The sequence below is a fragment of the Lactuca virosa genome, chromosome 4 (genome assembly GCF_052849685.1).
Source record: "Lactuca virosa cultivar CGN04683 chromosome 4, Lactuca_virosa_CGN04683_v6, whole genome shotgun sequence".
In the NCBI taxonomy this organism is placed as follows: Eukaryota; Viridiplantae; Streptophyta; class Magnoliopsida; order Asterales; family Asteraceae; genus Lactuca; species Lactuca virosa.
This window is the reverse complement of record NC_136429.1, coordinates 402,517,589-402,530,346: the sequence shown is the minus strand read 5'-3', so window position 1 is coordinate 402,530,346 and position 12,758 is coordinate 402,517,589. Positions and strand designations below refer to the sequence as shown.

The 12,758-nt window shown below is 33.5% G+C and overlaps 2 protein-coding genes across 2 annotated transcripts; one reads left to right on the top strand and one right to left on the bottom strand.

Annotated features, from left to right (window-relative positions):
• Positions 1-2,299: 2,299 nt before the first annotated feature.
• LOC145108875 (uncharacterized) lies at positions 2,300-4,097 on the top strand. The gene is made up of 3 exons (XM_079045963.1): positions 2,300-2,446; positions 2,847-3,686; positions 3,798-4,097. Exons 2-3 carry the CDS (start codon positions 2,854-2,856, stop codon positions 3,970-3,972), a joined length of 1,008 nt encoding a protein of 335 aa, XP_078902089.1. The 5' UTR covers positions 2,300-2,446; positions 2,847-2,853; the 3' UTR covers positions 3,973-4,097.
• A 6,020-nt stretch (positions 4,098-10,117) lies between these two features.
• On the bottom strand, positions 10,118-11,892 carry LOC145108874 (uncharacterized). The gene is made up of 3 exons (XM_079045962.1): positions 11,740-11,892; positions 10,618-11,463; positions 10,118-10,506 (listed from the first exon to the last, which is right to left on the bottom strand). The coding sequence occupies exons 2-3, from the start codon at positions 11,454-11,456 to the stop codon at positions 10,332-10,334; spliced, it is 1,014 nt and encodes a 337-aa protein (XP_078902088.1). The 5' UTR covers positions 11,457-11,463; positions 11,740-11,892; the 3' UTR covers positions 10,118-10,331.
• Between the last annotated feature and the right edge of the window lie 866 nt (positions 11,893-12,758).

Genomic DNA, 12,758 nt, shown 5'->3' with positions numbered 1-12,758 from the left:
TAGGAAAATCATCATAAATGGTCCTTGTGGTTTCCAAAAAATCGAGTTTAGTCCTTAAGTTTTTAGGTCATCAACGTTGGTCCATGTGGTTTCAAAACTTTTAATGGATGGTCCTTATGGCTAACTCTGTCAGTTTTTTCTGTTAATTTCTAACATATGCGAGGCATGTGAAGGCAAAAATGTCTTTTCCATACCTCGGGAACCATTCTTGAAGTTTTCTGATTTTATTAATAAAAAATAGAGAAATACCCCCACTCCCCCACCATCTAGGACCTCCTCCTCCTGACTTACTCAACAACCACCACCGGACTACCACCACCCTTTGTATCTCCAAGTGTACCTACTGTGACTTCTTTTTTAGGTAGTAAAGTTAGCCTAGATGACCCAAAGTTATGGCAAGATGTTATGATTTTTCCGATTGAAGAAGATGAAGTGAAATTAGAAAGTAGGGTTAGGAGAGAAACTTGAGATGTTGTTATGGTGGAGGTCAAACGAGGGATGTGATAGAATTCGTCTACATCCATGAAAGAAACCCAGTTGCAAAGTGTTCTTGCTTGCATAACATAATGAGAGAATCCAATTTCTTGAGATGCTTGAAAGCGACGACGAGAGGCATAAAGAGATAGGGCAGTAGGGAGACCGATTTTGGTGTTTATTTTTTATTTTTTATTAATAAAATCACTTATTAAATAATCCCTCCGCCCCAAAATTATAGTCCATCTTTCCTTTTTGATTTGTCCCAAAATAATAGTCTACTTCTAAAAATAAATAACATTTTTACCAAAATACCCTCCCATTATTACTTAACCAACTAAGCATTTTAATGGAACATTAATGAAAAGTAAGGCCCAAACTGTCATTTTATTATATAAAGTTAGTGGTAATTAATGTTTCCTTAATCTGTATGTTTTTTTGTCTGGACAATAATTTTGAGACGAATGGAGTATAAAATAGACAAAACTTCAAGAATGGTCCATGTAGTACGGAAAAAACTATTTTACCCTTGCCTAACAAAAAAATTGACGGAGTTAGCCAAAATGACCATCCATTAAAAGATTTTAAACCACAGGGATCATCCTTGATTACCTAAAAAGTTAAGGACTGAACTCGATTTTTTTAGAAACCATAGGGACCATTTATGAAGATTTTCCTTCTTATTATTATTATTATTATTATTATTATTATTATTATTATTTATTATTATTATTTAATTAATTATGTATTTTTGTTTTAATTATTTGTGTTTTATAAAATATTTTTGTGTATAGTGGTATCTTTATTTTTACGAACGATGTTATCTTATGTATTATTCAATAAAAGAAAATTACGAACAATTATATGTGTATGTATGTTTATTGTGTTTTAGAACATGTTCTTATTTATTTGTACATTTTTCAATAAAAATATTTTTATATATTTGTTTTTGTTTAAAAAAAAATTTACGAACAATTATATGTATGTTTGTGTGTATGTTTTATTTAACGACAACGAAAATCGTAACAAAATAATAACACAAGATAGTTTGAACGAAAAAGTAACACAATGATAGTCCGAATAAAAAAAATTAACATGTTGGTAGTCCGAACGAAAAAAATGACACAAAGTCCAAACAGAAAATAACACGTGGATAGTCCGAACAAAAAAAAATTAACACTGGGATAATCAGAACGAAAAAATAATAACACAAAGATAGTTGGAACGAAAAATAACAAATAGATAGTCCAAACAAAAAAAAATAACATAGAATAATTCGACTGGAAAAATAACACAACAACATACTAACAGAAAAAATAACATAGTAATAATCCGAACTAAAAAAGTATAACACCTTGGTGGTTCGAAGGAAAAAAAAATCACAAAAAACCAAAGATTCATGTCAAATTAGGAAGGATAGATATAACTACATCCTATATTTATAACTACGTCTTATATACTCACATGTGTCTATTTATTAATTGATTATAACTACATCTTATATACTCACATGTATCTATTTATTAAATAATTAATTAATTAACTAATGGTTGCTTTAACTTGAAAATAATATTAATCGAGAAATAAAAGGGAAAATGATATAAATCAATAAGTCTAAGGGGTGTTTGGATTAGCTTATTAGCTTATTTATGGTGGAAATAAGCAATAAGCAATAAACATGGGGAGAAATGCTTATTAAAATTAGTTTATTTAGCTTAATAAACTGGATTTTATCCAAATAGTTAGCTTATCGTGGGAATAAGCAATAATCACTTTTTTCTTTTTCTTTTTTTTTTTTTTTTTTCACACACCCCCTGAAAACACGAGGCAAGAAAAGTTAAGAAAAGAAAAACGATTGAGAGTGAGGGGGGAGAGCTCCGAAAGTCATCGTCATCGGCCGATTCTGATCGTCTCTGCCGCCTCCTTCCAATCGAAATTAAGACCTCCCAAGGTTTCTCAATCCAATAGAAAGGTACTCCTGAATCCTGAATTCCTCATTTCCTTTTCCCGCGCATTTGAATTTCTCCGATAGTAATTACTAGGGTTTGCTTGATCAGGTTTCCAGTTTTGATGGTTTTATGATATGCATATCATTTCAATTTTCAAACCACTGTAATTCGAACTTGTACATTAAACACCATACTTGTAAAAACTAAAAAGAATACCCGATTTTGCATAATCCAGAGAATGCAACGCAACCCTCTAGGGTTTCTAACCACGGCATGTCAGCTGTTTAGATTAACTGTCTCTTGTTTTATATGTTAAAATCGTAAACTTTTCGGCAGTTTATACTGATTAGATTGATTATTTTTTAGGGTTTATTGTACAAGTAACCTCTCTTTGATTCTTGTATTTGTTTTGTTCTTGTTTAGAGAAGTGATGGCATTGGCAGGTAGAGAGCATGTTGAGTTTTCATCTTTAAACTCTGAATCAAGCAGCCAAACAGAATCAAATTTAAATCAGGACATGAATCATATCAATTCTCCTTCTATAGATACTGATATATTACAAGAACAAGAACAAGAACAACTTGGTGAGGTCACTAATTCATGCATTCATGAATCAACAAATAAAGATCCCAAAAAGGAATTGGATGTACTTTGGCGTAGAGTAAAGACAACAGCCTCATTATTGAACTACTTGAAATCAAAAGCAAAAACAACAATGACAAATCCCCATTTCGCCCTCACCTCCCAATCCCATGACATCACAAACATAGATTTTTCCAATTTCAACTCCCCATGGATAGACATAAATACCCTTCAAGAAGAAGAAGAAGATGAAGATGGGGTTTACATGAATGAAGTGGCAAGGACTGTGGAAATGATCACACAGGTGATGGAGTCTCTTGTTGAAATGGTAATAATGGCAGAATCAGAAACTGATATTGAGAAACAGAAGGTGGCAATAAGTCAAGAAGAGATTATCAAAAAGGAAATCCAAGTTGAGATAATGTCTGAGAAATTAGATGAAATGGATCGATTTGCAGTGGATACAAACTGTGTTCTGAATGAAATGAGAAATTGGGTTGACAATTTGGTTGAAGAAACATCAAGACAAAAGCAAAGGGCAACACAAAATGAACAAGAACTTATTCGTGTCAAACAGGATTTTGAATCTTTAAAATCTTATGTTAATAGTCTTATCAGTGTAAGAGAAACACTTGTTTCTTCAGAAAAACAGTTTCAAACAATGGAGAAGCTTTTTGAAAGGTTAGTTATTACTTATTACTTATTACTTATTACTCTTCTATAAACTCACAAAAAGTATATGTAATTTTCTCTCTGTGTGAAATGACATTTACGCCCTTGTGTGAAATGAAGGTTGATTGCGAAAACAACACAGCTGGAGAGTGAAAAGAAGCAGAAAGAAGGGGAAGTTGAGAAATTAATGGAGGAGAATTTGAGATTGAATGGTGTTTTGGATCAAAAAGAGGCTCAATTGTTGGCTATGAATGAACAATGCAAGTTTATGGCTTTAAGTGGTTCCCATATTTGAGTTTTTACTGAAGTTTCTAGATCATTAATGTGAAGGGGGAATGAATATGCTGTTGTTGCTTCATTTGTATCAAAAACATAATCCATTTTTTTCAATATAAAGTCAAAAAATGTATGTTATGTTCATATGCTTACATGATATTAATAAAAAGATGTAAGTTGGTTGCTATTGTGGGTAAAAAGTAAAGCATGTTACCTATTTTGATAAAAATGGTAAAGTTTATTGCTATTTAATGCATTGTACAATCAAATACATGACTAGACAAAAATGAGCAAACTTTTGATTATTTAATCAAGCTTTTGCTGACATTAGATGTGACATCTAAAATTTTGTAATTGGTTAGACTGGAGGGTATGGGAGGGAAGCTTCCCTCACTTTTTGTGGGCCATATCACTATTTCTCTCATTTTCCTTTCCCTTATCTAAAACCCAAGGAATGAGTGGGAAGGGCTTCTCTCTCTTTTTTTTTTTTTTAAATAAAATTAATTTTTTTTATGATTTATAATTTTCAAATTAATACCAAACATAAAATTTAATTAAATAAAAAACATTTCATTAATTAAAATAAAAATTACATTAAACCTAATATTTAAATAAGTAGAAATTTTTTTTAAAAAAAAAGCGCAAACAAAAAATCAAACAACCCACAACATAGAAAACATAATTAATATCCTAATTTTAAAAAAAACAAAATACGTCACTCGGAATCCTCGTCATCGCCCTCGTCGTCTTCATCATTCTCCCTAGCGTCACTCTCGTCGTCGGAATCTTCGCTCTCGACGAACATATCAGTCTATCAGAATCCTCGTCTGATTCGTCAAACAAATCATCGTGAGAAAACTCTATCGGGGGCTGAATATGAGCCCTATAAATGTGCTCCACCAAATCAGCACGAAGGGCGTGATGAATGTCGCGATTGTGTACTTCTCTTCTAGTAGCCCTATACTATTGTGTACCAACGACTACTCCTTCGACATTTGGCAAAACTTCATTTTCGTTGTACCGACATATCGCTCTTCCTTCGTCTTCAAGAATCATATTATGCAATATGATACATGCATACATTACGTGCTGTAACCTTTTCACTTCATATGACCTTGCCCCGATTGCTAGTACTTGCCAACGTCTCTTAAGTACACCAAATGTTCGCTCCACATCCTTCCTAGCTGACTCTTGCGCCTCTTTAAACTTTTTCCTTTTCGGGTCGTTAGGACATGTAAACGATTTCACAAAAACAGACAATGGAGGATATATACCGTCAGTAAGATAATATTCACGCTTATATGCTACCCCATTTGCATGAAAAGGTACTTCGTGCGACTTTCCAAGGTAGATGTCGTTGAATACTGGCGACTGGTCTAGCACATTGATGTCATTGTTTGCACCAGCTGGACCAAAGAATGCATGCCATATCCAAAGATCATGTGATGCGATAGCCTCTAGAACGATCGTCGGCTCTTTGTGGTCGCCTCTCATGTACTGACCACGCCATGCGTTGGGGCATAATAACCAACCCCAATGCATGCAATCGATACTACCAAGCATTCCAGGGAATCCATGCTTGCCTTCATGCACCGTGTACAATTTGTGGATATCATTGATAGTTGGTTTGCGCAAATATCGTTGCCCGTAAACCAAACAGATCGCTTTGCAGAACTTGTACACACACTCCCGCACGGTACGCTCTGACATCCTAAAATACTCGTCCCATTTGTCTGTGCCCATGTCATATGCTAACTGACGAATTGCAGCCGTGCATTTTTGAATGGGAGAGAAACCTTTTATCCGTCTGACATCTATTTTCCATTGGAAATATGGAAAGCGGCCTTCCAAATCGCCAACAATACGTAAGAATAGTTCCTTCCTCATTCGGTACCGACGTCGAAACTTTACAGCGTAGACGGCATCATCTGCAAAGTAATCTTCTATAAGACGATCGTGTCTGGCTTCGTGATTTCTACGCAACCGCAGCTTTCTTTGTTTAGATCGTGCACGTGATGTTTCGCCTACTCAGTTTTGATAGTATGCAACCGTTTTCGCCATGACGGAACCAATAAACTTAGCCTCCTCTACCGCCGTCGAATCGGAAGATGAAGATGATGACATTTTGCTTAAAATTTTTTGGAGAGAAGTATAAAAGGTATGGGTTAAAAAATGGTTGGATGTTGTGGTATTTATAGTGTAAAAAAAGAGGAAAAAAACAAATATATATATATATATATATATATATATATATATATATATATATATATATATATATGTTAACGGCTATATGGCCGTTTGAATCAAAAAAGAAAAAAAAAGAAAAAAAATAACGACGAATGAGGTGAAGAGAGAGAATGCGGCATCCCCTCCCCCCACTCTCTTCCCGCACATCGCATCCCGCAGCCACGGTGCGGTGTTCCCGCATGCGGGAAACATCCCGCACCCGCCCCGCAGCTCCATTCCGTCCGGCCTTATATGGAACGATGGCTCCAATAATTATGAAAAGATTCAAGAAACTTATTTGGGCTTAGTAAGCAATGTTAATTGATTAAGTATTGGGTATTTAGGCTCAAGAAAGACTAACCTACATTTTGTTGGGTTAAAATAAATTATAAAGCAGAAAAAGTTTACTACTTTGATTTAATAAGATAGAAGGTATTTGTAGTGATTATTAAAACTTATGAGGCATTTTGGGATTATATAGTAAAAAAAGGAAACAAGTACAAATTTGTGGTATTTTTTTAATTGTTTCGGATCCAAAGAAAATGTGGTTATTATTATTATTATTATTTTGAACGGTTAGACATCATAAAAACAAACTAGCGTTTTGCTAAAAGAAAAATTACATAGTTACAGACGTAATAGGGTTTTGCAACCACAACAACCAACTAACTTTAAGTTTCTGGAATCTAAACATAAACAAAATTGTAGGAGATGGCAATTATATTGCCAAAAAGAGTATCATTTTTCATCTTCTTGGTTCCAAATGTGGTACGAGTTCGGATATATCCAAATATACAAAAACATGGTCAACATGATCGATTCCAAAGTATTTTTTTGGCTTTCGACAACTTCAACACACTTATACCATGCCACATTTCATCTTCTGAATTGACATTTGAAAGCGGCATGTCACACTACATAAGAACAAGAGCACGAATTTACGATGCTACCTTACAATCCCACAATACATGTCAAACATCTTCTGACCGAGTCTCACAAATCGGACAAAGGGTAGAGTGGATATCTATACCTTTATTAGAAAGATTCGCTCTAGAGGGAGGACGATTTAAAGATAACCTCCAAGCAAAAATATTCGTTTTCTTAGGAACATAAGGACACCATCTCGTAGGATTATCTTAATTATCTAACTCCAAATCATCACCGGTTTGTTTGCGGACATCAACGATTGAGAACTCATCCTCAAGCTCTATGACTATATGTCATATTCTTCTCGAAGCGTAAATGATCCCAAGCAAGCAATGAATGAGAGACGCGAGAAAAGGAAAGAGAAAATATAGTTAATTATTAAAAGAAAAAGAAGGAGAATGTTAGGAAAACCATACGATGCTTGTCAATACTTAGAACAGATCTGATGTCACTTGCCAAGTTATGATTACCCTTGTTAGGAAGTAATGCGGATAACACACGAAACTAAAAGCACACAACGGCACAGTATTTATGTGGTTCAGTCAATGTGACCTACGTCTACGAGCAGGAGGGAGTATTATTTATTCAAATAGTTCTCAAACAGAGATTACAAGTACAACCAACAAAGATTCGACCTACTCACAAAGGATACAAAAGACACGCCAAATGAATTAGCATGCATCCCTATTTATAGTGAAGGGATCAGACCTAAAACTCTAATGAGCCAAGCCAATTGGCCCATAGATCCATGAGTGGTGTCAATTAATCACAATCCGTCATGCAGTAGCTTCTGGAACATTCATCCATGACATACAACTCATGAGCATCAGCAACGCACATGGTATCCAGATGCAGGTTTGAGGAGTTCATATCCCTATTCCTCTAATGTTGTACCCTTGGGGGGCTACATGTAGAGAACAAACGAGTCCATATGGTCATTTGGGGAGTTTATACTCCTTCCACAGACACACCGATTCATACTGGTTAGGAAGTTCATACCCTTTCTTCCTACAAGGTTGTACCCTTGGGGATCCATTGAGCACTACCATGCAATTGAAGGTATCGTCCTGATAGTGCCTAATATAGTGTCTAGACGATTTCAATATGCATGAGGCACCCTTTCCCAATGCATATCATACCACACATAAAACATGATATGCAATGAATAATGTCAATTTCCATCATATGAAATAATTTCTAATCATAAATAATTCATAAGGTGCTATTAAATCAGTATTATATAACATTTTATAGTATGAACTCTCATAATGAAAAACATGTAGTTTTATTACATGTACCTAAGCTTAAAAATTCCTTTGTACTCACGTAGGGATATGAGCGTTAGGTTTCAGCTTGGTTAGTATATGAATATCATTTAAATAGGTTATGTTGGTAAAAGTTACTAACAAACGTTGTTGTTTGGGTAAAAGGGCTTGTACTAATACAAAATTTACCTAGAATAAGTAGTAAATGAAAGTTACTCCATGTTAAAATCATTGAATTTTTGCCAAAAATGAAAATCATTGAATATTTAGGCAAACCGGATCAAACACGATTAAGAGAAAATATGAGAAGTTAATGCAAACAAAATCTTTAATAACTTACCAAACATATCTTTGTTAAGTTTCAAATCAAATTTTCTACGAACAAGAATAACTAACTGTTAAACGAATATGTGTTGTTTAAAAAAAAAAAAAAAAAAAAAACAAATATCTTTATTTGTTTATAATATCATTACCAATAAACCTATTAAAATGTTTTTGATAATTGTTGATTGAGTCAAAGTCTAGGTCTGACTAGCCTTTTATCAGACCAGTAAAAAACATATCAGATGTTTCTAATTGTGGTATCAAACAGTCTGAATCTAACCGAGTCAACCCAACTTTTTACCAGACCTAATAAAAGACATATCAATCAATACTAAATCATAAACAAAACAACATTCTAAATAAAGCTAACAAAACCAATTCTAACTTTATATATTACTATTGGGATCTCAAAATAAACAAGTAAGACCTCTATTTTCAGGGATAATATAGTCTTTGAAACATAAAAAAATTCTAAGTTATTTGATGAGCAATTGAGCACAAAAAGAGAAACAATTAATTTATAAAAAAAATGTTAACTTAATGTTATTCAGGTTATTTGATTTAATAAAAAAAAGTAGGGTTAACTAAACCCAAACCAAATAAAGTTATACTAGTACTTTATACTTAGGATTACAGTATCATAGCATAGACTTCTTCCAAACATAAATCTTTTAACTTTTTTTAAGGCTCGTGGGTATGGATCTGTCTTAACATTATTTTTTTGACACCTTATATTTCACATCATCATCCACACCATATCATTTATATAGAAAGCGGTCATCACACACCACACCGTGTTTTTATTTGTTAAAAAATGATTAAAAAAATTTTAAAAAAATTAAATCATTCTCTTCTCCATAGGCGTTGAGCTATGCTGTCTGCTCAACACTTTTTAACATAACATGGTAAGGGGTGGTGTTTCAAAAGCCTTAATGTGGGTGCTAAGTAGGATCCTCCACACAATGGAGGACCCATACCGATAAGCCTAATAATAATCATATAACTCTAATTTTTGTCTAAAGTTTGACTTTAACCAAAAGTCAAATCTATCCATTTAAACCAACTTGTCATTTCTAAACTCAATAGCTCAAATGCATCATTATTTGATGTCCCCAACTTAATAACAATAGTATTTCTTGATCGAAACTCAATTTCAACATATATCAAACATATATATCAAACATATGCCAAGTAATTCCACTTTCATAATAGATGTTTAATTATATTAAAAAGTGAAATCCGTCATATTCAATTAATTTTCCATTTCGACTCAATTAATTTTCCATTTCGACTCGACCTTTTGAAGAATGTAAGCTTTTGAGTATTTACCAAGCATTCTTTATACTTTGAATTAACCATATCCATCTATCTAATGTATAACATATAAGAAGAAACTTAACATCATCATCTTTAAAATACACATTTCAAGAACTACAAATTTCCATTCGCAAATTGACTTAGGGATTTAAAAAACACCTTCAATTTTCTGTCCAATAAAAGAAATAGAAAGCATCGAGTTGTTCCAAACATGAAATGGATTAGCTTTTTTATACAAATGTAGCAACAACAACATATTTCCCTTCATATTAATGATTGACATTTGATCTAAAAATAAAAGTTCCCAGAAAAAAAAAACTCAAATATGGGAACCACTTAGAGCCATAAACTTGCATTGTTCATTCATAGCCAACAATTGAGCCTCTTTTTGATCCAAAACACCATTCAATCTCAAATTCTCCTCCATTAATTTCTCAACTTCCCCTTCTTTCTGCTTCTTTTCACTCTCCAGCTGTGTTGTCTTTGCAATCAATCTTCATTTCACACAAGGACATAAATGTCATTTCACACAAAGAGTAAATTACATATACTTTTTTTGAGTTTATAGAAGAGTAATAACTAATAAGTAATAAGTAATAACTAACCTTTCAAAAAGCTTCTCCATTGTTTGAAACTGTTTTTCTGAAGAAACAAGTGTTTCTCTTACACTAATAAGACTATTAACATAAGATTTTAAAGATTCAAAATCCTGTTTGACACGAATAAGTTCTTGTTCATTTTGTGTAGCCCTTTGCTTTTGTCTTGATGTTTCTTCAACCAAATTGTCAACCCACTGTCTCATTTCATTCAGAACACAGTTTGTATCCACTGCAAATCGATCCATTTCATCCAATTTCTCAGACATTATCTCAACTTGGATTTCCTTTTTGATAATCTCTTCTTGACTTATTGCCACCTTCTGTTTCTCAATATCAGTTTCAGATTCTGCCATTATTACCCTTTCAACAAGAGACTCCATCACCTGTGTGATCATTTCCACAGTCTTTGCCACTTCATTCATGTAAACCCCATCTTCATCTTCTTCTTCTTCTTGAAGGGTATTTATGTCTATCCATGGGGAGTTGAAATTGGAAAAATCTATGTTTGTGATGTCATGGGATTGGGTGGTGAGGGCGAAATGGGGATTTGTCATTGTTATTTTTGCTTTCGATTTCAAGTAGTTCAATAATGAGGCTGTTGTCTTGACTCTACGCCAAAGTACCTCCAATTCCTTTTTGGGATCTTTATTTGTTGATTCATGAATGCATGAATTAGTGACCTCACCAAGTTGTTCTTGTTCTTGTTCTTGTTCTTGTAATATATCAGTATCTATAGAAGGAGAATTGATATGATTCATGTCCTGATTTAAATTTGATTCTGTTTGGCTGCTTGATTCAGAGTTTAAAGATGAAAACTCAACATGCTCTCTACCTGCCAATGCCATCACTTCTCTAAACAAGAATAAAAGAAATACAAGAATCAAAGAGAGGTTACTTGTACAATAAACCCTAACAAATAATCAATCTAAACATTATAAACTGCTGAATCGTTTACAAGTATGTTGTTTAGCATACAAATTCGAATTATAGTGGTTTGAAAATTGGTATGATATTTATATCATAAAACTACCCAAACTGAAAACGTGATCAAGCAAACCCTAGTACACATTATTGGGGAAATTCAAATGCGCGGGAAAAGGAAATGAGGAATTCAGGAGTCAGGAGTACCTTTCTATTGGATTGAGAAACCTTGGGAGGCCTTAATTTCGATTGGAAGGAGGCGGCAGAGACGATCAGAATCGGCCGATGACGATGACCTTCGGAGCTCTCCCCTCTCTTCAATCTCTTTTTTTCTCTGTTCTTTTGCTTTGCTTTTTCTTTTCTTGCTTTGTTTTTAAGACTTTTCTTTTTTTGAGTAATCGTCCTTGTAGTATTGACTAATATGCGTGTTCGTCCCTAACTTTTGACTTTTGTTATTGACGTTCCTATGATTTAGTTTTGTTTGCGGCTTTAGTGTTCATCACACATAAAATAACTATAATATGTTTTTAAATTTTTTTTCTGCTATGCCTTTATCCTTAATCAAGAAAAAAATTATTTAATAAAATCATATTATGTGAAGATGAAATGACACTTTGTGGTGTTTTGGGTCAAAAAAGGCTCATTTTTTTTTTCTTTTTGGAACAACTTGATTCTTTTGCTGATTTTGACCGATCGAATCTAACATAGTCTTGACGACCGCTATACTTCAATTGTAGTTTGGTTGAAGAATGTACATAAACGAATTCTTGTTTTTGATCTAATTTTGAACTGCAATTCTGATTTATTTATATGTTATCGCCCTACCGATTTGAACCTGTTTTCTCTTGCTATCTTCTCCTTAGAATGATGATTTTGCATTGAGGTTTTCTAGATTGATGTTTCAATGGAAGAAGATAGAATTCCCAGGAGCCCTTTCTTTTGCCCTCTAAGTGTTTCATAGAATGCTTAAGTCAGTTTTTCTCCATGTTTTCCTCCTATTGCAACTTTATTTTTCTACATCCATTCATGTTGATACCTCGTCTTTAGGATAACGCAGTCTGTTTAGTTTGAGCTATTTCAATGCACACCAACAATGTATTGGTGTGCAATTTCCTTTTTCTCCTTTAAATTTATGCATCATAGGTTAAGCTTCATCTCGAGGCTTGCATTCTTTTATGGCTTCTTTTACAATTTTGAATGGTATTTGTCTGTGCCCATTCAAAAAC

What these genes read in the sequence shown, in the direction of transcription:
- LOC145108875 (XM_079045963.1), top strand. Translation starts at nt 2,854, where the DNA reads ATGGCATTGGCAGGTAGAGAGCATGTTGAGTTTTCATCTTTAAACTCT. An exon ending in ATGGAGAAGCTTTTTGAAAG is followed by an intron (nt 3,687 to 3,797) that starts GTTAGTTATTAC and finishes TGTGAAATGAAG; the next exon opens with GTTGATTGCGAAAACAACAC.
- LOC145108874 (XM_079045962.1), bottom strand. Translation starts at nt 11,456, where the DNA reads ATGGCATTGGCAGGTAGAGAGCATGTTGAGTTTTCATCTTTAAACTCT. An exon ending in ATGGAGAAGCTTTTTGAAAG is followed by an intron (nt 10,507 to 10,617) that starts GTTAGTTATTAC and finishes TGTGAAATGAAG; the next exon opens with ATTGATTGCAAAGACAACAC.